A 24,997-nucleotide genomic window follows, 5' to 3' on the forward strand; every position below is an offset into this window, starting at 1 on the left:
CTATTGCTTTCAGAGCGGTTTTTTGTACCGTTAACAGCTTGTTTCTATTGGTGGCTGTAGTGCTGCCCCAGATTAAGATAGAATATTTTATATTGGATTCGAACAGTGCTATATAGAAAAGAAGCTTGGTTTTCTCAGGTAGCATATATTGGAGTTTTCTAAGAATTCCGACTGTACGAGACAACTTGGTCTGTAGATGCTCAATATGAGCATCCCACAGCATGTATTCATTAAAGTAAACACCCAGGGATTTGACTACCTTAGCTATTTCTATGTCATTCACCCCAATCTCAGAGGATTTTCTATGTTATAATTCGTGTTTTTGGCTCTGAAAAATACAGCTTTTGTTTTACTTGAGTTAACTAAGAGAGAATTTTTGATAGACCACAGATGCAGTTTATCCAAGACTTCATTTCCTTTCGCCACTAAGCCATTTACGTCTGATCCAGTTAAAAAGAAAGTGGTGTCGTCTGCATACATTACATATTAAACTTCTTTATCTATATTTATTAGATCGTTAATATATATATTGAATAGCAGCGGACACAGTAAGCTTCCCAGGGGAACTCCATGTTTAAGAGGCCTGTAAGCAGAGTGAAAATTATCAACAGTGACAAACTGTTCGCGGTTACTGAGGTAATTGGAAATTAAATTAAGCATCTTATCCCTAATACCGTATGCAGAAAGTTTTAAGAGAAGGGTAGTATGATTTATTCTGCCAAAGGCTTTTGAGAAGTCCACAAATATTCCTAAAGTGATCATTTTGTTCTCGATGTTCGTGAGAATGAATTCTTTTTGTCGGAGCAGTGCCAGTTCTGTAGATGAGTGCTGCCTAAATCCGAACTGTTTCATTGTAATGACATTATATTTTTGAAGGAAATCAGACAGGCGTACAAAAATTATTCGCTCTAAGCCCTTGGAAAATATTGGCAAAATAGATATAGGCCGGTAATTATTTAGAACACCTTTAGAACCGCCTTGTGTAAGACAATCACTTTTGCCTTTTTCATTTCAGAAGGAAATACACCTGTATCTAGAGCTAAGTTATAAATGTGAGCTAAAACTGGAGAAATAATATCTATAACATGCATAACTGGTTGCATTTTAATTCCAAATGGGTCTTCACATTTACTAACCTTCATACGCCTGAAGGCTGACAGTACCTACGTGTCGTCACACGAAGTAAAGAAGAGAGTATTGGACTTATAATTGCCTATGTAATCAATAGCACTAGGATCATGTGCAGAATCTGCAAGCGAAACGAAGTAGTCATTGAATTTCTCAGCTAGGTCTTTACCGGTAAATGTTTCGTTATCAATAATTAAACTGCTAGGCACATTAGACTGCTCCTTACACAACAGTGTGTTTAGTCTTTTCCAATCGATCTTCTGATCTTTGATGCCATAAAATAGGTTGATGTGATAGTCATTTCTCGCTTTCTTTAGGACAGCATTTAGTTTATTCCGATGTCGTTTGAAGACTAAGAAGTCTTCTGAGTCGCGACTTTTAAGGAATTTCTGATACAGTTTGTTTTTCTTTGAAATCATTCAAGAATATGGGCCGTGACCCAGGGCTTGCGAGCCTTTTTAGCTGCTTTAACTGTCTTGTATGGAAAACATTCTCTATAAATTAAAATGAACTGTTCTAAGAAAAAATGGAATGCTTCATCAGCATTTATATATTTCAGTACAGGCCCCCAGTCAAACTTGATAACAGCACTTCTGAAAGTATCTAACGTGTCACAATTAATATGCTGCATTTTCTTTTGTATTTTCATGCTAGGGTTAGTTTGTGTGACATCATAAGTACAAATTGCGTAAACTAGAAGATTGTCACTGAGGGTACTGTCAATGACTCCTGCCGATATAAGTACAGTCGACTTGCTGACAATTAACAGGTCAAGCATTGTTGCTGACGAGGGAGTTACGCGTGTGGGCAGTTTAATGACGTTTTGAAGGAAATAAGATTCCTGTAATCCTCACCGTGGTGAAAGATTTTAAGGTGAAGGGTAGAAACTAGGAACTGCGGCGGTCGGGGCCATGGTCAAGCTCAGGCCAGTCGGGGGGCTCCGGGACCTTCCTGTGAATAATACGGAAACACACAAGCGACATTTTACGAACCATCAGTATACCCATATTGAATCAGCAATTCTTCTTCGAAAAAAAAACCTGATTGGTCCCTGAAAAGGAACTGCACTGATGAGTTTTGCAAGAACCTTACCTGACTGTCAACATTTTCCTCGTTTACTGATCATCCACTCCCTTGTCGATGACCCGGTGGTCGGAATGTCTGTTGTTGTGCCATAGAGTTGGTCCCGTTGCGCTCGCCACCCGTTTCGTGACTGAGCGTTGCCAGCTCTCTTAGCGGTAGCGAAGACTCCGAGTCAGGCGTCGGTGAGACTAAGAAAATGCTTTATACATTATGTACAGGGCATAATATAGTTCAACATCGGCACGGGGGCCGAGAGCTACACAACGCGACTGTTCTCGCACAGCGACGATTAGCGAGACACCAGCACGTCACACCATCAGACTCCACTCGTGAGCAGCACTCGACTCACGGTGGGTCGGTCACTCGGTCACTCCGTCACACCCTTCCAAGCTGCAGCGTTGGGGCTTATATAGCCTGAGGAACGGTGGCCCCTCAGAACTGGCCAATCCAAAGGCAGCACTCGACGGCAGTCCGAAAGGACCAATCAGCGATCGCGCGGGCCAACCGCTTCAAATTTTGCCGCGCGCGGTGGCGTCCGGGAGAGAAGGAATCTGGCGCCTCGCTGTCTGGCCTCTTGCGACAGGTCCAGGTGTGTTGCTTGCAGATGCTTCTCCTTAGGACTCCGCTGCCGTACGGCGCAGCATCGTGGCTTGTCAGGGAGCGTTAGGGCGCGTGCCTTGCGGCGCAGCACCAGGGCTTGTCAAAAGGGACGCTCGTAGGAGAAAGTTAGCGGCCGGCAGAATTGGAATCCGGGCGGGTTTCCCGGCATGACAGCATCCCCGCCATCAGATAAGGCGCCGGGAAGACGAGCTGCTTCCACGTGGCTCGGATGCCAGGCGCGCATCTTCGTCAGGCTCTTCCAAGTTCACGTCCAGTCCAGGTAACTTCACGAGCACCAGGTCCCACTCGCAGGCCAGGAGCTCTGTTGACCTCGTTGTCGCCAAGGCACCTCGACCAGCTTCGCTGAGGTCGTTCCGATCCCCTTGCTTCTCGCCACTGGTCATGGTTGGTCGTTCTGCAGACTACAAAACCGACCGGCAAAAGGCAACACCCAACACAAGCAAGTGCCCTCTGTCTCCCATCAAACACCAGACGAAGCCATAATCCAAATTAACCTAACTAAATTGATGTCCCCATTTATTCCCGCTGCAACAAGAGGCATGTGTACGATCTGGTACACAAGGTTCAAACAACCATTTTGCAAAGTATCAACACATCAAAATAGCAGGAGCACTTAATAATCAACAATAATAATGAAAATCAGATTGGTCCCATTGAAATCATTTGGACCGAAAACACACTACTGAGGAAGCAAATGAGGTCATTCATTTTTGCCCCTTTCTTCCTTCGAACATGATAGTTTGCTGCAAAGCGAGAGAAGGTAAGTAACGAGGAGGTCACTGAAGGAAGCGAGGCCTAGAATGCACGACTTAGAGCATCGGCGTTCGCGTTCAACCTTCCCTTCTTATAGCGGACAACCAGATTGTGCTGCTGGAGGGTCATGCTCCACCTCAGCAAACGGCCGCTTTTAGACGACATGTTACTTAACCAGGTTAGGGGGCAATGGTCCGTTTACACAACAAACTTAGAACCGGAGACATAACAAGCCAGCTTCTGAACTGCCCACACAAGGCAGGCGCACTCTTTTTCAGAGGTGCTGTATGCCTCTTCCCTACAACTTAGTTTTCGACTCAAATACAAAATTGGTCGTTCATGACCACTAGCATCTTCTTGGCATAGCACCGCTCCCATTCCGCGATCACTCGCGTCACATTGAATGATGAAACCTTTCAAAAAGTCTGGCGCCGTTAGAACCGGCTTATGGCTCAATGCTTGTTTCAACATTTGGAACGCATTTTCTTTCTTCGAGTCCCACGTCACCTTAACGGGCTCCGATTTTCGAAGCGCGTCTGTTAGCGGGCTGGCAAGGTCAGAGTAGTCTCTCACATAGTGTTGGTAATATCCAGCTAAACCTAAAAAAGCCCTTATATCCGTCTTAGTGGTTGGCCGGGGATAGTTTACAATAGCGGCTACCTTGATGTCGGAAGGTCTACGCCGGCCGCGCCCCACCACATGGCCCAAATAAGTCACCTCACCGCAACCTAGGTGACATTTAGCTGGTTTCACAGTGAGGCCTGCCTCTTTCAACCTGCACAATACAACTCGCAAGTGCTCGAGATGTTCTTCCCAAGTGTCCGAAAAGATGGCAACATCGTCGAGGTATGGCGATGCAAACTCGCCCAAACCATGAAGCACTCTGTCCATCAGGCTAGAGAAACAATACGGCGCGTTTTTAAGTCCGAAGCTCAGCATGAGTGGGCGGAAGGTTCCGAACGGGGAAACGAACGCGGCGCAACGGCTAGCCCGTTCCGTAAGGGGTACTTGCCAATAGCCTCGCACGAGGTCCAGCGTAGATATATAATTTGACTTCGACACCGTCTCCACTCTTTCTTCTAGGTTCGGTATCGGATATGTCTGATCTCGGGTGATCGCGTTCAGACGCCGATAATCGACGCATGGCCTCGGATCCTTTCCCGGAACCTGGACAAGTATCAGGGGCGATGTGTAGTCGCTCTCACTTGGCACTATAACCCCCAAGTCACGCATGCGCTGAATCTCCTCAGCCATGATTTTTTTCTGCAGGGGTGAACAACGATACGGTTTACTGCGGATCGGTTGCTCAGATGTTAGCTCGATGTCGTGCTCTAAGACCGTGGTCTTTCCGGGACGGTTCGAAAAAACCTCCTTAAACTCGGAAACTATTCCCTTTAAATCCTCCTTTTGGGTGGTACTTAGACGCGCGTCCAAAGTCAGCTGTTCTAACATTAGCTCTAAACCACAATCTTTCATGTCAGCTGTCGTCAGGATTTCCGCCCCTTCCTCATCGGCAGCATTTATCGTCATGCTTACAATCGCGTGACGCTGAATGTAGGGCTTCATCAAGTTGCTGTGATAAATTTTGTTGGGCCGTCTCCCTAATTTCACTTCGTAGTTGGTATCGGAAAGCTTCGATACAACCTTCGCGGGTCCTTCCCAGTGAACCTCGAGCTTGTTTTTCTTCGACGGACGCAGCAACATCACTTGACTACCCACTTCGAAGGTGCGTTTTTTTGCTGACTTGTCGTAATATCCCTTTGACAAGATTTGCGCCGCCTTCATGTGCCTCTCTACAATATCTTTTGTTTTCCCGAGCCTCTGAAGAAGGTCGAGGACGTAGGAGACTACATTTGGGTCGTCATCACTGCCTTCCCAACACTCTCGCAACATGCGCAGCGGAGTTCTAAGGCTTCGGCCATACACGAGCTCCGCGGGGCTAAAGCCTGTGCTCTCATGGGGAGCAGACCTCAAGGCGAACATAGCGGCGGGAATGCAGGCCTCCCAGTCACAGCGACGCTCAAAGCACAGGGCTCTCAATATGCGCTTCAGCACCGAATGCATTCGCTCTACTGGATTAGATTGCGGGTGATGGATAGAACTGTGCACCACTTTAATGCCGCATCTTTCCAAAAAGGTAGAAGTTAGGCAGCTGGTGAAGACGCTGCCATTGTCGCACTGGATCTCAGAAGGGAACCCGACGCGTGCGAACATTGAGAGCAGAGCGTCCACGACCTGGGAAGAATTTAGCTCCTTAAGTGGTACCGCCTCCGGGAACTTGGTCGCGACGCACAGGGCCGTCAGAACATACCTACACCCGTTCGTTGATTCTGGCAGAGGACCTACAATATCAATTACCAGTCGCCGAAAAGGTTCTGTTATGACTGGCACTAACTTCATCGGCGCCTTCCACTTGTCAGTGGATTTGCCCACTCTCTGGCAGGTTTCGCAAGATCGCACGAATTGTTCGACATCCTTCCAACAATACGGCCAATAAAACTCCTGAGCCAATCTAGCCTTGGTCTTTTTTAAGCCAAGATGCCCTGCCCTCGCATTTTCGTGCGCGAGTTCCAGTAACTGACAGCGATATTTTCGAGGGATCAAAATCTGCTCATATTTGCGACCCTGCTTATCGGTGTAGCAGCGATACAATAAGCCAGATCTCTCGTAAAATGAAACCCTCTTTTTCTCCACTCCCAGTCTGACGCTCTTCATCAGATCGGCTATTGAGCAATCTTGCTGCTGCTCGCGAATGAGCGTTTCCTTTTCAACGGCGGCCAGCTCCTGCCAGCCGGCGGAAACTGGAGCGAGTATGGAGCCCGCGTCGCCTAACTGCGGCGTCGTGTCTAGATCGCGGCTAGCAGTGCACGTATCCCTCTCAGTCTCGTCCAAACCACGCTCTCCCAAGCCAGTCTCCGAGCTCTGCATCTCCCGTGTCTGCCCGCCACTCAAGTTACCTTGATCGCTCCGCGTGCCGCACGGCTGTTCGTTCACCGACTCAAAGTCCAGTTCCCTCGACAGTTGGCGCGCTTTGGATCGCGTGAGGGCCATGTACGCCACGTCGGCAAAGAATCATTTGCCCTGATCCTTCAGCATCTGCTCCGAGCTATTTGAGAACAGGTAGGGAAAGTGCTCCGGAAGGGCGGCAGACACAGCGGCTTCTGTGTTAAGTTTTCCAAACTCTCCTTCAATGATGACCGCTGCGATCGGTAAGCAGACACACTCATCCTCGGCCACTTGCCGTATCCAAGCGCATTCTCCTGTAAAGTCACTAGAGGAGACGAAAGACGGGTGGACGACGTCCATAGTTGCTGCCGAGTCCCGAAGTGTTCTGCACTTCTTGCCGTTTACTTTAATTTCCTGCATGTAGGGCTCCAACAGTCGCATGTTTTTGTTTGTTTCCCGTATCGTTGCAAAAGCAACTTTCTCTTGGCAGTTCGCCGCGATGTGCCCTTGCTTTTTGCAGTTGTAGCAGATTAACGGCTTCCGTTTTTCAAAAGAACGCGTCGCATTGTTTCGCTGCTTGAGACCGTCGCTAGCATTCTGAGATGCATTCTGCCCTTCCTTCACAGTTTCTTTGGTAAGGGACTCGTCTTTCCGAAACTCGCGACGCGTGATTTGCTTCCGTTCGTCGGGCTTCCTTGAAAACCCGTCTCTCTTATCTGCTTTTTCTACACGCACTGCCCTGCTGTGCAAGCTGCGGCGGAGGTAATACTCTCCAGCTAATTCTGCTGCCTTGTCTAGCTTAACCTCCTTTAGCCTATCTTGCAGCCAGAGCTTGACATCCTCATCAATGCAACGGTAGAACTGTTCTAACGCGATGCATTCGACGACTTTATCGCGGTCGTCGTAAACCTCTTCGCCTTTCAGCCATTCAACCAGGTCGGCTTTTAGACGAAACGCGAAGTCAACATGTGACTCCCTGCCCTTCTGTGCATACCGGAACCTCTGCCGGAAAGCTTCGGGCGACAGTTTGTACTTTCGCAATAGCGCTTCTTTCACATCACTGTAGCTCTCAAACGCCTCTTTCGATAAGCAAGTTATCACGTCCGATGCCTCCCCGGGAAGCAAGGCTAACAGATTCTGTGCCCAGAGGGATCGCTCAATGTCATTCCGTTCGCACACATGCTCAAATTTAACGAGGTATTTAGCCATATCCTCGCCGACTACAAAGGGCGGCAGTTGGTCGCGTATTTTTGGAGTGTTAGAGGGAACCGTCGTCGAAGCAAGACTAGGCGCTGGCGAGGATTTTCGGAGCTCCAGCTCTTACATTTTAACCTCGTGCTCTCTAAGCGCCTGGCGCTCCCGCATCTCCTCCTCGCGACGTTCCTTTTCTCTCTTTTCCTCCCGTTCACGCCTTTCATTGATATCAGCCCAGGCCTCTTCGGCTTCCTCAGCCGTCACGTCCGCAGTCCTCATGACCTCAAGGATCGCTTTCTTTCTTTTTGTTGAGCCCAAATCAATGCCCAACTCCTCACAAATTTGGAGAAGTTCTTTAACCTTGTAACTCTCCATCGTTCACACTGGCTCTTGCTGTTTGCCTTTTTAGAAACTACTTGCCGTACACTACTATATCACTATTAGTTAGACACGCGCAAGCATTTCTCACACTGCCTTGTTTACCCCTTCAGCATCCCTTGGTTTTCAAAACACTCTTCCTAGGCTTGAAACACAGAAGGTTGACACAATGCTACACCAATTCTTTCTCTAAGCTACTATAACCTGTGTTAGAGAAAGTCTGGCGTTCGAGGAAAACTTCAGGCACTCACCGCGCCGAGGTAGCTGATGTCGGTCGATCCCATAGCTGCCATCCAATGTTGTGCCATAGAGTTGGTCCCGTTGCGCTCGCCACCCGTTTCGTGACTGAGCGTTGCCAGCTCTCTTAGCGGTAGCGAAGACTCCGAGTCAGGCGTCGGTGAGACTAAGAAAATGCTTTATACATTATGTACAGGGCATAATATAGTTCAACATCGGCACGGGGGCCGAGAGCTACACAACGCGACTGTTCTCGCACAGCGACGATTAGCGAGACACCAGCACGTCACACCATCAGACTCCACTCGTGAGCAGCACTCGACTCACGGTGGGTCGGTCACTCGGTCACTCCGTCACACCCTTCCAAGCTGCAGCGTTGGGGCTTATATAGCCTGAGGAACGGTGGCCCCTCAGAACTGGCCAATCCAAAGGCAGCACTCGACGGCAGTCCGAAAGGACCAATCAGCGATCGCGCGGGCCAACCGCTTCAAATTTTGCCGCGCGCGGTGGCGTCCGAGAGAGAAGGAATCTGGCGCCTCGCTGTCTGGCCTCTTGCGACAGGTCCAGGCGTGTTGCTTGCAGATGCTTCTCCTTAGGACTCCGCTGCCGTACGGCGCAGCATCGTGGCTTGTCAGGGAGCGTTAGGGCGCGTGCCTTGCGGCGCAGCACCAGGGCTTGTCAAAAGGGACGCTCGTAGGAGAAAGTTAGCGGCCGGCAGAATTGGAATCCGGGCGGGTTTCCCGGCATGACACTGTGTTTGTTACTGCTAGGACCCTCGATAAAATGATAGGCAAAAACTATACTGCAAGAAAACTCGCATCCGGTGACCTTCTTGTCTAAGTGTCACAAAGTATGCTCAGACATCTTATTCAAGCAAAAACAGTTCGCTCACCCCCTGGTGTCCATCCCCCCCCCCCTTTCCGCCGCAGTCAGAACACTGTACAAGGTACAATATCAGAACGCGATCTCATCCACGAAACAGATTCAGACCTGCTTGAAGGCTTCCGGGATAAAGATGCCATTGCCTTTCACCGCATCACGATAAGGCGCAACGGTGAAGAGATGATGACACCAATATCATCCTGACATTTTTGAGTTCCCGTCTACCAGATGCTGGGAAAGCAGAATTCATTCAATGTAAAATCCGTCCCTGCGTACAAAACCTGAGAAGATGCTTCAACAAGGGATCTAAAACATGCCGCTGAAAACTGACCCTTGCGAAGTGCAGTGATCATGAGCACCCAACTGATAACTACAGTGCCACTCGAGCAGAATGTCTCAGCTGTCAAGGGCCCCACGCCGCGTACTCACTGACATGTCAGGCATTTCAAAATGAGAAAAAAGGAATACAGATCAAAGTAAGAGAAAACATACCATTGTCAGAAGCGCGGAAGGAGCTCTCGCTAAACTTCGGAGCATCCTACGCTGACGCAGCGCGCCGGGAGGCCGGGCGGCCTCTCGTCTCGGTGGGCACGCAGTACAGCGTCGCTGATGCGCGCCCGTCTCGGCCCTTTACCAAGCAGCCTTCTGCTGCACCAACTTTCCATGTCCCAGAGGTCAACTTTTCACAGACCTCTGGGAAAACAGAGACAAATGAGAGGGAGTCTCTGGCTTTTGACAAACCCACTGCCGCTTTCGCGTCTACTCCGGAAGCTAAAAGAGGTAACACCAGGATTTTCAGCGTCTGAGACGCTGAGGGAGTCCCCCGGAGAGAGGAAGAGTTTCTTAGATCGCCTTAAACCAAGAAGACATCTGCCAGTCAAGCCGCCTGGTAAAGGCGGCGCTACCTGAATAACTCCCACTAGTCTTCGCATCCTCTCTTAAGAACTATGGCTGTCGAGAGCATTATTCACTTGAACTGCCGACGGCTACTTAAGAACTTGGATGGCATGCATCAAATATTGCGCACTATCGACCAAACATGCGTTGCCTACAGGAAATGCACTATATATATATCCCCTGTGCTCCTTGATTTCTGTGGTTGTTGGCTTCTCTGATATATATACACACACACACACACGCACGCACGCACGCACGCACGCACGCACGCACACACACACACACGCACACACGCGCGCGCGCACACGCACACACGCACGCACACACGCACGCACACACGCACGCACACACGCACGCACGCACACACGCACGCACAGACACACGCGCAGACACACGCGCAGACACACGCGCAGACACACGCGCAGACACACAGACAGACACACAGACAGACACAGACAGACAGACACACAGACAGACAGACAGACAGACACACACGCACACGCACACGCACACGCACACGCGCACACACACACACACCGGAAGGACAGGCTATGCAGTGGCCACTCAGCGGATGGGGTTGCTCTTGTGGCTCAGAATTCAATTCCCTTCTGATATCCTTCCCTGGCTACTGATTTAGATGGAGTGGCATACGACCCCTAACTTTCTGCAGAGTAATAACCGCATGTTCCTCGTATATCCCACCAGATCATTTCCTGTCGGTTTACGAACTTGAAAAACTTATTGACCAGCTTCCGGAGCCGTTCCTGTTGGTTGGCGATTTTAACGCACACCACCCATTATGCGGAGGTGATAGAATCGATTCGCGAGGTGCGCTAACCAAAAAATTACTACTGTCGTCTGGCTCATGCATATTCTATAGAACAGAACCACCATATCTTAATACTACACAGAACTGTACAAAGCAGTAGACCTCGCTACTTGCTCTCCATTGCTCTTGGGAGCTTCGCAGGGGGCTGTTATTGATAACCTCTATGAAAGGTACCACCTTCCCGTTTGTTTAAAATACACAGAAAATATAAATCGAGGGTAAATAATACTAGGAAGTTTAAAGAACAGATTGCTGACTGGAAGTTGTTATGGGAACTCTGAGCATTGCCTTGTGCATCAAATACAGACTCTGGTATAGGTGAATATTAACCCTTGATTACACTGGATATTAAAGCCACTGCACAGAAAGCCATTCCACAGACATCAGGTAAAATACAGAAGAAACGACAACCATGGTGGAACACATAGTGGAAAAAAAGCACGTCAGAAGCAAAATAATGCATGATCAAAATTCCGCTGTTATCCTACAGTTGGCGACTTATTAAGTTTCAAGCGCGCTAAAGCAAATGGCAGGCGTACTCGATGTGTATCCAAACGGGAAAGTTGGCAGTCGTTTTCTCCTCTGTAAATTCTTGCACATATGTATAAAGTGTACAGTAGACTAAAAGCACTTACAGGGCAGAGCTCGCCTCTAATTCCTCTTGTTAGCACTGCTGGCGATACATTGGAGTATCAAGCAGTTGCACTGTAGACAAACACTTCATCATCATCATCAAAAACAAACGAGGGATCATTAAGTTGATGCAGTTTCATAGCCATGGGTAGATCGGCACAAGGGATGCCATGGCCCACGAGGCCAGTCAAGATCACTCCACTTTTCTGATTACAATGGAAAGCAAGATGTCACTTCAACTTCATATTTCAAAGCATTTTTCCATTATCGACTTAACTCCGTTTGCAGAAAAAAGTGAAAAAGAAATCACAGAGATTTTCTTAACAATTTTTGTTGTTTTGTTTTTCACCACGACTTGTTATGCACAACTTGCTCTGCGGACAGTTTTTATCAGGAACAAAGGTGTCAGTATTAAAGTGGCACGACTGTACAGATATATAAGGTGCTTGCCTTGATAACTTTAGAAACATAAGCTGCTGCCATATTTTTTTTTTGGCATAAAGTCAAGTCAGCCGCCACGGTGGCCCAGTGATTTATGGCACTCGGCTGCTGATTCTAAAGAGGCAGGTTCGATCCTGGCCGCAGCGGTCGAATTTGGATAAAGGCAAAATTCTAGAGGCCCGTGTACTGTGCGTTGTCATAGCACGTTATAGAACCGCAGGTGATCGAAATTTCTGGAGATCTTCAGTACGGCGTCCCTAATAGCCTGAGTCTCTTCAGGACGTTAAACCCCCAATAAACCATAACCAATAAAATCAAGTCGAAATCTCATGTAAAAGTTACATCGTTAGTACGTATTAGGGATTTGTAGACTGTGAAGCAGGCGCGGTTTAATTGCGGCGATACTTGTTTATACTGCAAGTTCCTAATCTGGCGGTCCCATGTTGTCACTACCTAAACCGAAAACTACTAATCTGGCTCAGCCCATCATCATGCAGAGGAAGTTGCTTTTAGTCACCAGTTCTTCACGCAAATACTTATTGCATACATAGCTCTGCATAGCCCGCAGGAAGTAAGAAAAAAAATGACGACGCTCCGGAAGAGACATCTGCACTGCACACCGACATTTTTGCTTGTTACACACTGGCGCCGGCCAGTCGTGACCCAAGCACCCATCATCACAAAATGTGCTGTATGGAGCCCCAAGCCGCACAGAGACGGCGATGCTGCTTTTGTCGCGGCTGAAAACAGGTCCGACAGCGGTGAAGCAAAGATCGGGTAACGTCGCACACACGCCAGTTTTTAAGTATAGTAGTTACACGAATCCTGATCAAGATCGGCGCTGGATACGTTGCGAAAACAACGTCGTGGGCTCGCTTCGGTCGCGGTCACTGCAACAAATGCAACTAGAGCGGAAAGCCAAATTAATTTCAGCGTTCGGAAAATACGGCGTGCGTAGTGGGTTTTCTCAGGAGCACATTTCGCTGCCTTGACGGAAAAGAATGCGCTTCGATCGCAATCACTTTCACTACGCGGTGTCATGATCGTACTTCTGGCCACGGGGCCCCGAGCAGGCAGCAACGAGCAGCAGCGAAGGCGGCAGACACGTTTAGTGCTTGTGATGCCCCCCCTCCTAGCCTAAGTGGATTAGGGCAGCGGTCTTCCTTGAGCGGAGGTGACCACGGCAGCAGCGGCGAAGGCCGAAGATGCGAAGGGGGCTTACGGGGCCATAGACAGCCGCCAACCGCAGCGGAAGCGGCGGCGACGCGGCGGCGCCAGTTAGGCCGAATGTATACCCTCGGGTCGCCGAAAGACGGAAGGGTGCTACGCACAGTCAAGCTGGCTGTTAATTGAAGACGGCTGTGTCCTCGACCGAGGTCTCGTGTTCTGGACATCCGGCGGGGAAGCACGTTTGTTCACCTGCTGGTAGTCTGCGGGAGATTCATTTCCAGCCGTGTTGGATTAGTCAGCATCTACCCCTTCCCATCGACCGAGCTGCGAGAGAGCGGAACAGCCAGCACCGCCCCTGCCGTGGGTGGTAACACCAGCGTTCACATCGGTCCATCCGATTGGACAGTGCTCTTCGAACTTTATTCCCCAGCCAGGGATCTGGGGAATCCGAACCCTATTTAACTCGGCTGTGAGTGCGGCCGAGAGAAGCCTGCTAGCTCCCGTCGACTCCGGTTGACGAAGTTCCCTTCTACTGAGAGCCATTCTCAGTCGCTCTTTGTAAATAATGTAAATAACTGTATAAAGTTTGCATTGCCTTCCTCTTAACCCAGTTTCCCGTCCTCCTCGTCCCATCACCGGTGCGGCCATGCTACCCGGGTCGCAACAGCGGACACTTGTAACTGTGCTATGCAGCTCTTGCGCGCACAGGAAATTCATCCTGAGCAGCTCCTACTCGCCGCTGTGCGCGATGATCCTCGCAGGAATTAGGAACGCTTGCAATAACCACAAACTGCTACATATAAGCGCTCCATGGCATCGCCACTGCGTAGGTCTCGCGTCAGTTTGAAGACCCGACCCGAGGGGCGAGCATGCTTCCTCCAGCGGCGCATATCGCTTGGAGTCGAAGCACTTTGCGCATTCAGAGGCAAGTACCCAGGACAAAACGAGCCATTTCCGTGGCTTGCATAGACCCTTCGGATCACATGTCTGCAACTGCGTGAAAATACCGCAGCCGCACATAAAGCAGCCATTTTTGCTTTCGAAATAAGTGACGTCACGAAACATTATCGCGCTTCTGGGCGTCGTTTGCTCGAGTGCGCCTACCGGGTATGGTTTGGCAATACGCCTTCCGGTTACCGTTCCCGCTCGCCGACAGGCAGTCACATGAATTGGCGCCTACGCGGTGCTACGCCGTGGGGACGCTGTTTCCACCGCTTTGCATCTCTGACCAAGTGAGCATCAGTCTTTGATGCTTATGTGCCACTAAACACAACACAACACAACAGTGATCATCCTCCGCTTTTGGGCATAGCCGGCACTTCGCCTGCACCGATTGTCTATCAAATCGTGCGTGTGGGAATGAGTGCCATCGCCTTTGTACCCTCGCAGGTTCGGCGCAACTACGCACTCTTCGAGTGCGCGGCTGCTTTCGTCCTCGGCTCTTCTATGAAGCGCGCTGCGGTGGCCTTCGAGGTGGTCTCGTGGCATCCGCGCCTCTCCACGGCTGTCCAGCGCATTGGGTCCCTCAGCGAGGCAGATGCCGCGCTGAGCATCCGAGAGGGGACCAGGCGGCTCCAGAACGAGGTAAGCCCGTGCAGAATGCCGATCTTGCGGACCCTCGACAGAGAGGTCGCGTCGGTCACATTCGGTGTGTATACATCGTGCTCCGGCGGTCGCACTTAGATGGAGGCCAAATTTTAGAGGCCCGTGTACTGTGCGATGTCAGTGCACGTTAAAGTACCCCAGGTGGTCGAAATTTCCGGAGCCCTCCACTACGGCGTCTCTCATAGCCTTAGTCGCTTTGGGACGTTAAACCCCATGAAGCAAATCACCGTTAAAGATTCCTGCAGGTGGCTGAAATTATCTGGAGTCCTGCACTACGGCGTTCCTCATTGTCTGACTCGTTTTTGCACATCAAACCCCATAAATTTAAGCAAAACTAAAAGTAAGCACCTTGATGCTGCAGTCTGCAGCTTTGTTTCGACTATACCCAAAGGTTTGGAGATTTGCGAGCAATGACGTCCGCTTTCGACATTCGATTTCGAATAGCTTGCGAAGTATGGGATATTTTCACGAAATCAACGCCACACTACGGTAGCGCCGCCAGCTAGTACACGAAAGATCGGCAGCGCGGTAGCACGTAGTTTGCTCCGTAGTTTATGTAGTTCGCCGGCACTTGCACATACTGCTGCCGGAGATTTGCTGTTGAAATCTACGTTAAGAGTGCCTTAAATAGATGCTTGCACGATAACGGTACTGAAAAGCAGCAAAGTGTCATTGCATGAGTTTGGTGGTGCCAGAAACAGACGGTGAAAATTGGAGCAGATGGCTTAGTAGAACGCGTGCAATATAATGAGTGCATTTGTTACGAGGGCGCGAGCCTATAATCCCAGAAAAGGTTTTCTGCCCTGAAACGAAGGGCCTATGTGAACACAAGGCGCTATTTGTCGACAAACATTCATGAGATCATATGACTAAAGGGCACATTTCAAGCTCTAAAAGTGTCGTCACGCTGTATAGTGGCAGGCCATATTACGGCATGCATGTATGGTGTCACCTCACTTTTTTATCCACGGAGAGCGGAGGTGATAGAATACTTTCATTCCGATTCAGTTTCATTCTTATATTTTTCACTTCTTTATTGGAAATAAGCCTTTGCTAGAAAATATGCGAACTGCACTCGTTTCTGCCTACGTTCTCAACATAACACCACGAGCAAAATGCCTTTATTATCCAATGATTACTTTTGTTCGCCTCGAATGACATCCACAAATATAATCGAAGCAAGGAGGCCACCACTTTCGTGGTTTGATGAGATGTGCCGCAGCCTCGGCATATTGGACAAATTACCTGGTACTGCGCAGAGCCACGACCACCCATTATGTAGTTCTCCCAATGTCTGTGGTCTCAGGTTTACTTACGCCTTTCACCAAAAAAAACGCCGACAGAACACATGATGTTTGAAAATCTCGTACTAAAAGAACAATATTGCAGCTACACTGAGTTTAAAACGCGTGTATCGAAAGTTGCGCAGTGTGCAGTGATATTTACAGCCGAATATCATGTTCTCTTTGCGGCTGTTCGGAAATATGCAACGAAAGCATCAAGAACATTATTTGACCTGGTTTTTTCAGCCTACTAAGAGGATTACACTCCGGCAATGCATTCAAACCCTAAGTTTGTGATATATGGTAAAGAATATAACAAGGTTAGCAACGCAACATCATAACGAAAACTTTTGCTGGGTCCCGAGCCGTTTAGTAATTGATGGCATTGAAATAGCAGACATAAGCTCTGCACTAGCTCGCAACAAAGAAATCAGGAAAATAAGCATGCAATATAAAGAATGTATGAAGCGATATTAGGTCGTATACGCAGTGGGCACACATATCTTACACCAGGATTTAGCTTTACAGACAAATGTAAACCCACATGTGAATTATGGAGATATGTGGTGAACGCAAACCACATTTTAATTTCATGCAGAAACCTAGAGAGACAAAAGAAAAAGATTTCCCACAATTTTATGAACACCCCCCGTTACACCCTAGGTTAATCATTGAAGATAAAGCAGTTGTAATTTATCTGTTTTTATGGTTTTGAAGGCACTAAACCTTCTGTAGCAATATCCCTAAAGAGAAAAGTATACAACAGCTGTATCTTACCGGTACTCACCTACGGGGCAGAAACGTGGAGGCTTATGAAGAGAGTTCAGCTTAAGTTAAGGACAACGCAGCGAGCTATGGAAAGAAAAATGATAGGTGTAACGTTAACAGATCGGAAGAGGGCGGAGTGGGTGAGGGAACAAACGAGGCTTAATGATATCCTAGTTGAAATCAAGAGGAAGAAATGGGCTTGGGCAGGGCATGTAATGCGAAGACAAGATAACCGCTGGACCATAAGGGTAACGGAGGGGATTCCAAGTGAAGGCAAACGTAGCAGAGGACGGCAGAAAGTTAGGTGGGCGGATGAGATTAAGAAGTTTGCGGTGATACAGATACAGTGGCCGCAGCTGACAAAGGACAGGGTTATTGGAGAGACAAGGGAGAGGCCTTTGCCCTGCAGTGGGTGTAGTCACGCTGATGATGATGATGATGAAACCTTCCGAATACATTTTCAGGTGGTAAATCATTTTGCGGAAACGAACTTTTCGTTCGGCGCGTGATGATGACCTTAAGTGGTTGCCTGCCATGAAGCACAATACAACGCACACATTGGTTTTAAGTTGACTCCAAAGCAGGAGTCCACCGTCTACCGCTCCGCTTCCACGGTGGCTGTTTTCGAAAGACAGACAGCAATTATTTTCTTGTCTCTCGTTTATTCTTTTACGCCACTGACAAACAAGACCGTTTGCATCACGCAGGGCTGCCACCACCGTCGAAAAAATTGGCACCGGCTCAGCTCAGCTAGGCCAGAATATACGTAGCAAAAGCTGTTTCGTCTACTGACATTTCGGTAGCGACACGCCGTCGTTGTCGTTCAGCCGCTTGGCGGCGTCTCTTCGCGAGACGTTCCTCTCGTTCTTCAAGCGTCTCGGCCGCCCGCTTAGCCTTTCTCGCCTCTTTTCACGCTGTCGGCCGGCCTTGTACCATGCGACGACTTCTGGATCGGAAGACTCAATTTCACGCAGCCTGTACTGCTGCCGTGAGGAGCACGACCGCTCTCCTTCTTCTATGGTGCGCGTCTGAGGAGCAAGCGCATCGTTTCCGGCTTATATCCCAGCTACGCGGCGTGGCTCTCCGCATGCGCAGTTAGTCGCATAGCGAAGTGATCGGAACTCAGCGGAGCGCCGGCGCGCGGCGCACACTTTTGGCTCCAGAGCAACTGGTGTCCTTGGTAACGGCGCATGCGCAGTTGTGGCCTTTGGCATGCACCGCGAAACGCGCTTCTGCTAGCCTAGGGTAGCTCTTTCGCTACAAAAGAGCTACGTTGCCGTGAGAGAGCGATTCCACCTATGCTGACACGAGACGATGCTACACAGGGTAGCCATATTGTACCGATTGAACCGTCCCCTCTAGGTGGCGAAAATCGCAATAGCGTGCAGTCAGTTGAACACTAATTGCGTGTGGGAATGCGAAAGCAAGCGCGTATGACAGTATCTGAAACGGCGTACGACGAAAGGTTGCATCACAATTTTTACACGAAACTCTGGAAAGGCATAAAGTACGAGGTTCCTATGTCGTCGGCTCGAATCCCTGTAGCAAGCTGACCTCCAACTTGACTAGCAGATGCAAGCTACATGCAAGAAGATTTTGTATAATAATAATAACAATAACAGTAATAATAATAATAAACACTTTTATTTTTCAAAAAACATCTTTACATATTTAAGACAGGTCTGCCCAAGCCGTAAAGGCCTCTAGGGCAGCACCCAGCTGTCGGCGAATTACAGATTCTGCAATACATTCGTGGCAAAACAAGCAAACAAAAGTAACCTTAATAACAAAACACGAACAAAGAAACAGCTTAAGTTACCGGCACAAGAGTTTTTAAGAAATGCTTTAATTGAGATGGCGAAAAAATTGAAAAGATATAATCAGGCAGAGAATAAAAAATTTTGGGTGTATAATCAGGATTGGTTGGTTGGTTGGTTTATAGGGTTTAACGTCAAAAAGCGACTAAGGCTATGAGAGACGCCGTAGTGGAGGGCTCCGGAAATTTCGACCACCTGTGGTTCTTTAACGTGCACTGACATCGCACAGTACACGGGCCTCCAATTTCACCTCCAAAGAAATTCAGCCGCTGCGGCCGGGATCGAACCCGCGTTTTTCGGGCCAGCAGCCGAGCACCATAGCCACTGAGCCACCGCGGCGGCGTTATAATCAGGTTTGAAGCGGCCATGATGAGTGTAGCAGTGGGGTACCGTAAAACGAGGGTGATGTAGAAAAGAACGAACAGGAATGAAAGGAACCAAATATTCACTTTACTAAAAGCGAGCACGAATAACTGCATGATAAAAGAGGGCATCAAAGAGGGCACTTGTAAAAACTAAAATAAATTACAGTCAGGTGAGCCGTCCATGTTTTATGCCACGGATCGAAGGATGTTACTTAGTATTGCATTTTATTTCATTCGCCGAGTTTTTGAGCAGTCATAAAACGCAGACTCCATATATGAGGATACCATAAATGAGGGAGTGTGCAATACGTTTGCGAGTCTGGAAAGGTAATAAATATCGGTGCATGAAGCTTGTTACATACTAAGATAAGATGACTGTTCCAAGACATATCTTTGTCAAAAAGCATACCCAGATATTTGACACTATTTGCGAAATTAATAGGAATGCAACAACAATTAAGAGAGTGTGAAAAATATAAAACACAGGTTCAACAAGGGGATTGTGAAAACAGACGAGCTTAGTTTCTTGTTGATTAATTAAAATAGAATGGTTTAAAAACCATCCCATAACATGCACCACATCCGTTCTAGGAGCATCCATGGCCCACCGAAACATTTGTTGACAACAAAACAACAAAAGCTTGTGATCAGCGTATTATAAAAGGGATCATTCTGCTACAGCATTTGATATATCATTCATAACTAAATTGAAAAGCAAAGGTGATAAATTAGAGCTCTGTGAAACACCCGCCGACAAAAGTGACTCTGTACTTCGATGCCCGCCTATTTCGTCAACTTGGGCCCGATTAGCAAAAGTATTTCAGCAGATCATAGAACGGACCCCTAAAACCCATGACATCAAGTTCATTTAGTTCACGACGGACACATCTGAAAGCTTCGCTGGAGTTCAAAAACAGACCACATGCGAATACATAGGGTTGTTCGTTTTCGGGTAAAACCCGATTTTACCCGATTTTTGCACCCCGAACGTCTTCCTAAAATATCGGCTAAAACCCGATTTTTTCCGATTTCTGAAACAATTGTGCCCACAGAATTGCTGTGCCTCCAGCCTCTTTTAGATGTCCAGAAAACGTTTGAAAGCGGAAAACTCCTCATGCGATGCTTCGATCACCTCGTAAACGTCAAGCTACAGCAGACTGTCAACGAGCTTTCCACGATGATCGGTAAAAGTGATCGGGCGAAAGGTGCTTTGTCTATGGTACCTAAGAGCATTGGCATATTAGATGAGCAGTGCCATGTTAGAAAAACTTGTTGTGAAGAGTTTTGTGCCAAAATCTCTATAAATTGGGACTGCACTTTGAAACGGAACGTCTCAGACAAAGAAGAAAACCAGTTGACATTATGGAAACTGGAAGCCGTACTAGATCTGTTCCAGAAGCGGCTGCTGAGTCAGTCGTTTGATGACTTCCGACCTCTGTTTCCGTGAGGGACGATGTGGGCTCGCTTCGCGAGGAGTTAAACCAGTACTTGCTGGAAGCAAGCCCCACAAATGAAGGTGCTGAAGTGATGGACTATTGGAACAACGCAACTGCGCGTTACCCAAAGCTAGCAAATGCAGCGTTGTCATTTTTGTGCCTAGCTAATGGCAGCTGTGACGTTGAGCGAACGTTCTCTCAGCTAAGGTACCTGCAGAGACCAGACAGGTCTTGGATGGAAACCGAGATGTTGCGCATGCAACTATTAGTTTGCAAATTTAACCCGATAAAACCCGAGTTTCGGAGTTTTTCCACGAAAAACCCGATTTCTCCGCTATTATCAAGACGAGAAAATAACGCCCGATTTTTACCCCCTGAATTTGAAAAAATATAAAACCCGAAAACGGATAACCCTACGAATACATCATTATCGAACTATGAGTAAATGATATCAGTAAAACTTTCTAATAAACAAAACGTTCCTTTACCTTCAATGAAACCAAGCTGTGCCTCTGATGGGATATAATTCATGAGAACAAAACTGCACATAACTCGGAATAGGTGCTTTTCGAGAATCTGCGCAATCGCAGGTAGAATTCAAATAGGCCTATAATTGTCAATAGCCTTTAGCGAACCACTTTTTTGTAGTTTTTTAACTATGGCAACTTTTAAATTCCTTGGAATGAAGCAGTCAGTATGACACTACCCGGAGCGCTGTACGACAAATGATTCCTTTGCAATTTCGCACTGCGGATGTCGGGAAAGCTGGCGCCACCTGGAGGTTGGGCAGTGGCGAGTGTATGTGGAAGAGCGACATGTATAGAACTGCGTGAAGGGGTGGTGCTCGGCCTCATGTGTGCGTCAAAGGGCCGCTTGATTTCGTCTGCCTATTTTTCTTGCTATCGCTGGCATATTCGGTAACAATTGCTAGTATGTGCCGCATGCACTCACACACGCACGCGCCGACGGCTTTTATAATAATTGGACTAATAATGCTTTCGTAATAAAACTATTTAGATGGGGCGAGAGCAGCCTGCTCTTTGTTTGTCCTTTGGACTTCACGAATTCCCGGGGTAATGTTAACACATTGAGCGAAATCGGAAGCTGCTAAAAATATACCTCTGAAACGCCATACAGTGATGAACTGCAGTCGCTTGAGGCACACCTTGGTTTTAGTTATTCTCCTTTCAGCTGGCTTTATTTCTCCTGGCCTGTTAATTTGTTACTAAATCGCCATCAAACACAGTATAGTTGGCTACTGCTCGCAAATGGTATCATCGCAACCTTGCGGCGACGTGGTCGGAGGCAGCTTCTCAAACGAGGTGCTTAGCCTAAAAAGACTGTGCTACCCTCCCCACACATTTCTCACGATTGAAAAAAAACCTAAAATACATCTACTCGCCGGCTTAGCAACTGATGTCGAGAACATTGATAGGCATGAAAAACCGAGAGCGTTCCCCTACATGCACTATCGACAGCAAAACCTCTCGTAGCTTCAGACTTTAAGACAGCAGCCAAAGTCACTCTGCCGAATTATTTTTTTTTTCATTCTGCTGATAGTAGGTCTCGTTTAGCTCGACTGAAAAAGTGAACGAAGGCTTCGGATAGATCATTCTCTTACCACCCGGAAAAGTTTTAGGCATTTGTGTTAGGATTCTTACATTGGTTTCGTCAAAATTTAGGGGGGTGGGGGAGGGGGGATACTTAATTCCATTAAGTGCGTCAAAGCCATAGCATATATGGCCTCGTCGCCGTACGTATCCAAGCTCAGTTGACGACTGACGCTTGCACCGGATCACATAATGCGTGACATCACACTCTGGACCCACCAATCAGCGACGGCAGCTGCCACCACGCTCGGCTTCACAACGGCTGCATTTGACGTCGATTCCTGAGCGCATCCTTACGGCTACAAAGGAAAGTTGAACGGCTTTCATAGAAACTCCGTAGTTAAAGAAAAAGTCCTAGACGAATCCAACACGAAAGGGAAGCTGTGGAAGCTGTATAGATTTCCTTTGTAGTCGCAAGGCTTCGCTTACGTGCGTGACAGTGAGTAATTACTCCCTTATTAGAAGTCCACTCCAACTTGGGAGATTCCCCTAAACATTTAACCTAAGTTCCAACTGCGCAGAATGCACGGGATCCTGTGGTGTGACGATAATTTGGATTAGCAAAAAAGTCATACGTCATAAGTCACACATACGTCATTTGTCTAGTGGGGTGGCGTCTAGGTGTTACGCGGTGAGTGACGCCATTCACATGGAAAGCTTGGGGCGTTTCAAAGGAGTTGCATAAATTGCGATAACGATTGACTTCTTAATGCGCTACTCATGGGTGCGAACAATACCGAAAGTAAAAACCCCAACCACACACACGGCGCAAACTATCAACTAATTTTGTTGCCCGAGAAGTTTATTTTATACGAACTCTTAAAGATAAAGAAAATTACAGAACACATCAAACAAGGAGGAGACACTTAAGCTCAGCCTTAAGGGCATGGCATGATAGCGCAGTGGGTTAATTCCCGTATATGCAATATATCATTCTCCACTTCACATTCATGAATTCCTTGTACTCCTCGTACCACTCACGGCACAGTATAGTGCAGCGGTTAAGCGATGCGCCTCTCCTCCTTCGATGGCAGGAGCTCCCAGCGGTGCGCCTTGTGAGGCCTAGGTTGATCTCCACGAGCAACCAGTCATTAATTTAACTGCCACCTGCCGCGGTGGGCAGTTTGTGATGACGCCGCAAGTCACGTGACCAAGGTGGCCCACTTGCCTCCTAGATTGCTCTCTGGAGACCACCTGCCGGAGTCATGCCCACTTGCGCACACACGGCGATACCCGGCTTTGCCTAGCAGAGTGAAGCTATCGCTTCAGAATGGTACTATCAGGGCGCTTCAGGTGCCTTATTTTTGTGTGAAGCTCACAGGTGTGAAGTCAGACATGGTATTTGTAGGTTTTCTTGCGTTTATGAGGTAGTAATATGTTATAACGGTCCTCATTACAAATATTAGTTACCAAAGGCTTTTTCACATTATAGCAAATTACTTGCGTATTAAAGAAATTCAGTCGTCGAAACGTGAAATACAAACTTCCTACCCGGTGTCGGGAGCCTAGGGCGCTACCCCTGCGCCGCGGAGGAGCTCCCTCTCGACCAGTTCTGCGAGGTAACGAGAGCGAATTCAAAAGGGATGGAATGAAATGCAAAGTAAGCTGAAGGACTCTCTAACACTGCTGCTGTACTCTCCTAAGGTTAAATTAGGCGCTCCATAAGTTTTTGTTTCAAGGTTCATACGGCGCACATGCGCTTTAACTTGCGCACTAAGATACTCCGTGAAACCCGCTAAATTAAACGCTGCAGCTGCACGACAGTAGGAACACGGCTGTGTCCAGAAGTACGAATTCGATTAGCTCAATATGTACGAAATGCATTACTCGCAGTAATATTTCAGTCGATATTCGACGCCCATTTGCATCTTTCCGTTACCTCTCTGTCAGGGCACAGTTAGGAAATATATTTGCTACAGCTAGCTTGCTTAGCAGTTCTATGGCGTAAAAGTATAGTATTCGCATCGCGTGCAGGAGGACCGGCGTTCGGATCAGGGCGCCGCGCAATTCTTCGCCGGATAAAATAAAAATCCGCCTCCTGACCGAATTGCATAACCAGTCCAGGGGCGCCGCCTGATCTTTGTGACCAGAGCCCAAAAGGCACTCCCTCACCAGAACAAGGTCTGGCCACCATGGTGCAATACTTGGACACAACCTCCTATACGAATGCACCAATTAACCATCGGTCCTCAGTACACAGCGGCAGCGGATCAACTGACTAAGGTGGCGCGGCCAGACCTGTAATTCAACGGGTGTAAGATGCCTACATCTGGCACAGGACAGGGTTACTGCAGAGATATGGGACATGCCTATATCCTGCAATGGTCGTCGTCCGAATGATGATGACGCAGATTATGTACATTAACTCCAGCGTAGTGCGCCCAACCACTAAAAACGTCGTGCACCTGATAGCCATGCGCGTTTCTCGCTTGGGCGCAGTTCTGGCAGCTGGCCGGCATCGTGAAAGAGGAACTTGTGTGCAACCGTCCCCAAGGCCCAGAAGAGGGCGCCGCGGAAAGGCGTCAGCTCGACAGACTGGGCTATTACGTGCTGGAGCACATCCGCTCCTATCTGAAGGTCGGCGACATCTTGGACGAGGAGGTGGAAGTGAGGCCACGCGACGGCGTTGCCATTAGGAGGGCCGCTCCTGTCCGGAGGTGCAGGCGGAAGGTCAAGAACTGAGAGATCCGGGGTCGGCACGCAAAAGGAAAAGGGCGGGGGGAGGTGAGAATGCTTGCAGATGAACAATACGGGTTCTGATCTCTCCGCAAACAAGAATTTCTCTTTGTCCAAAATCAGCAGCAGTGTGCTACTAAATTTCACCGCTTTTACTTACTGACAGTGTCCCACTCAAATAAATTGAAATTGGCGGCTACACTTTGCTCATTTTAAAGTACTGACAATAGCCCATACTAGAAAAA

At 48.2% G+C, this 24,997-nt stretch overlaps 1 protein-coding gene across 1 annotated transcript in view; it reads left to right on the forward strand.

The window, feature by feature from the left end:
* LOC149367763 (uncharacterized) overlaps positions 1 to 24,758 on the forward strand; it is a 105,233-nt gene extending 80,475 nt beyond the window's left edge. The window contains exons 9-10 of the mRNA XM_089567410.1: positions 14,582 to 14,776; positions 24,516 to 24,758. Of these exons, the coding sequence (XP_089423536.1) occupies positions 14,582 to 14,776; positions 24,516 to 24,758 (438 nt within the window). The remainder of the gene's footprint in view (positions 1 to 14,581; positions 14,777 to 24,515) is intronic.
* Positions 24,759 to 24,997: the final 239 nt, after the last annotated feature.

The sequence above is a fragment of the Amblyomma mixtum genome, chromosome 1 (genome assembly GCF_055824585.1).
Source record: "Amblyomma mixtum isolate Tamu chromosome 1, ASM5582458v1, whole genome shotgun sequence".
Lineage (NCBI taxonomy): Eukaryota > Metazoa > Arthropoda > Arachnida > Ixodida > Ixodidae > Amblyomma > Amblyomma mixtum.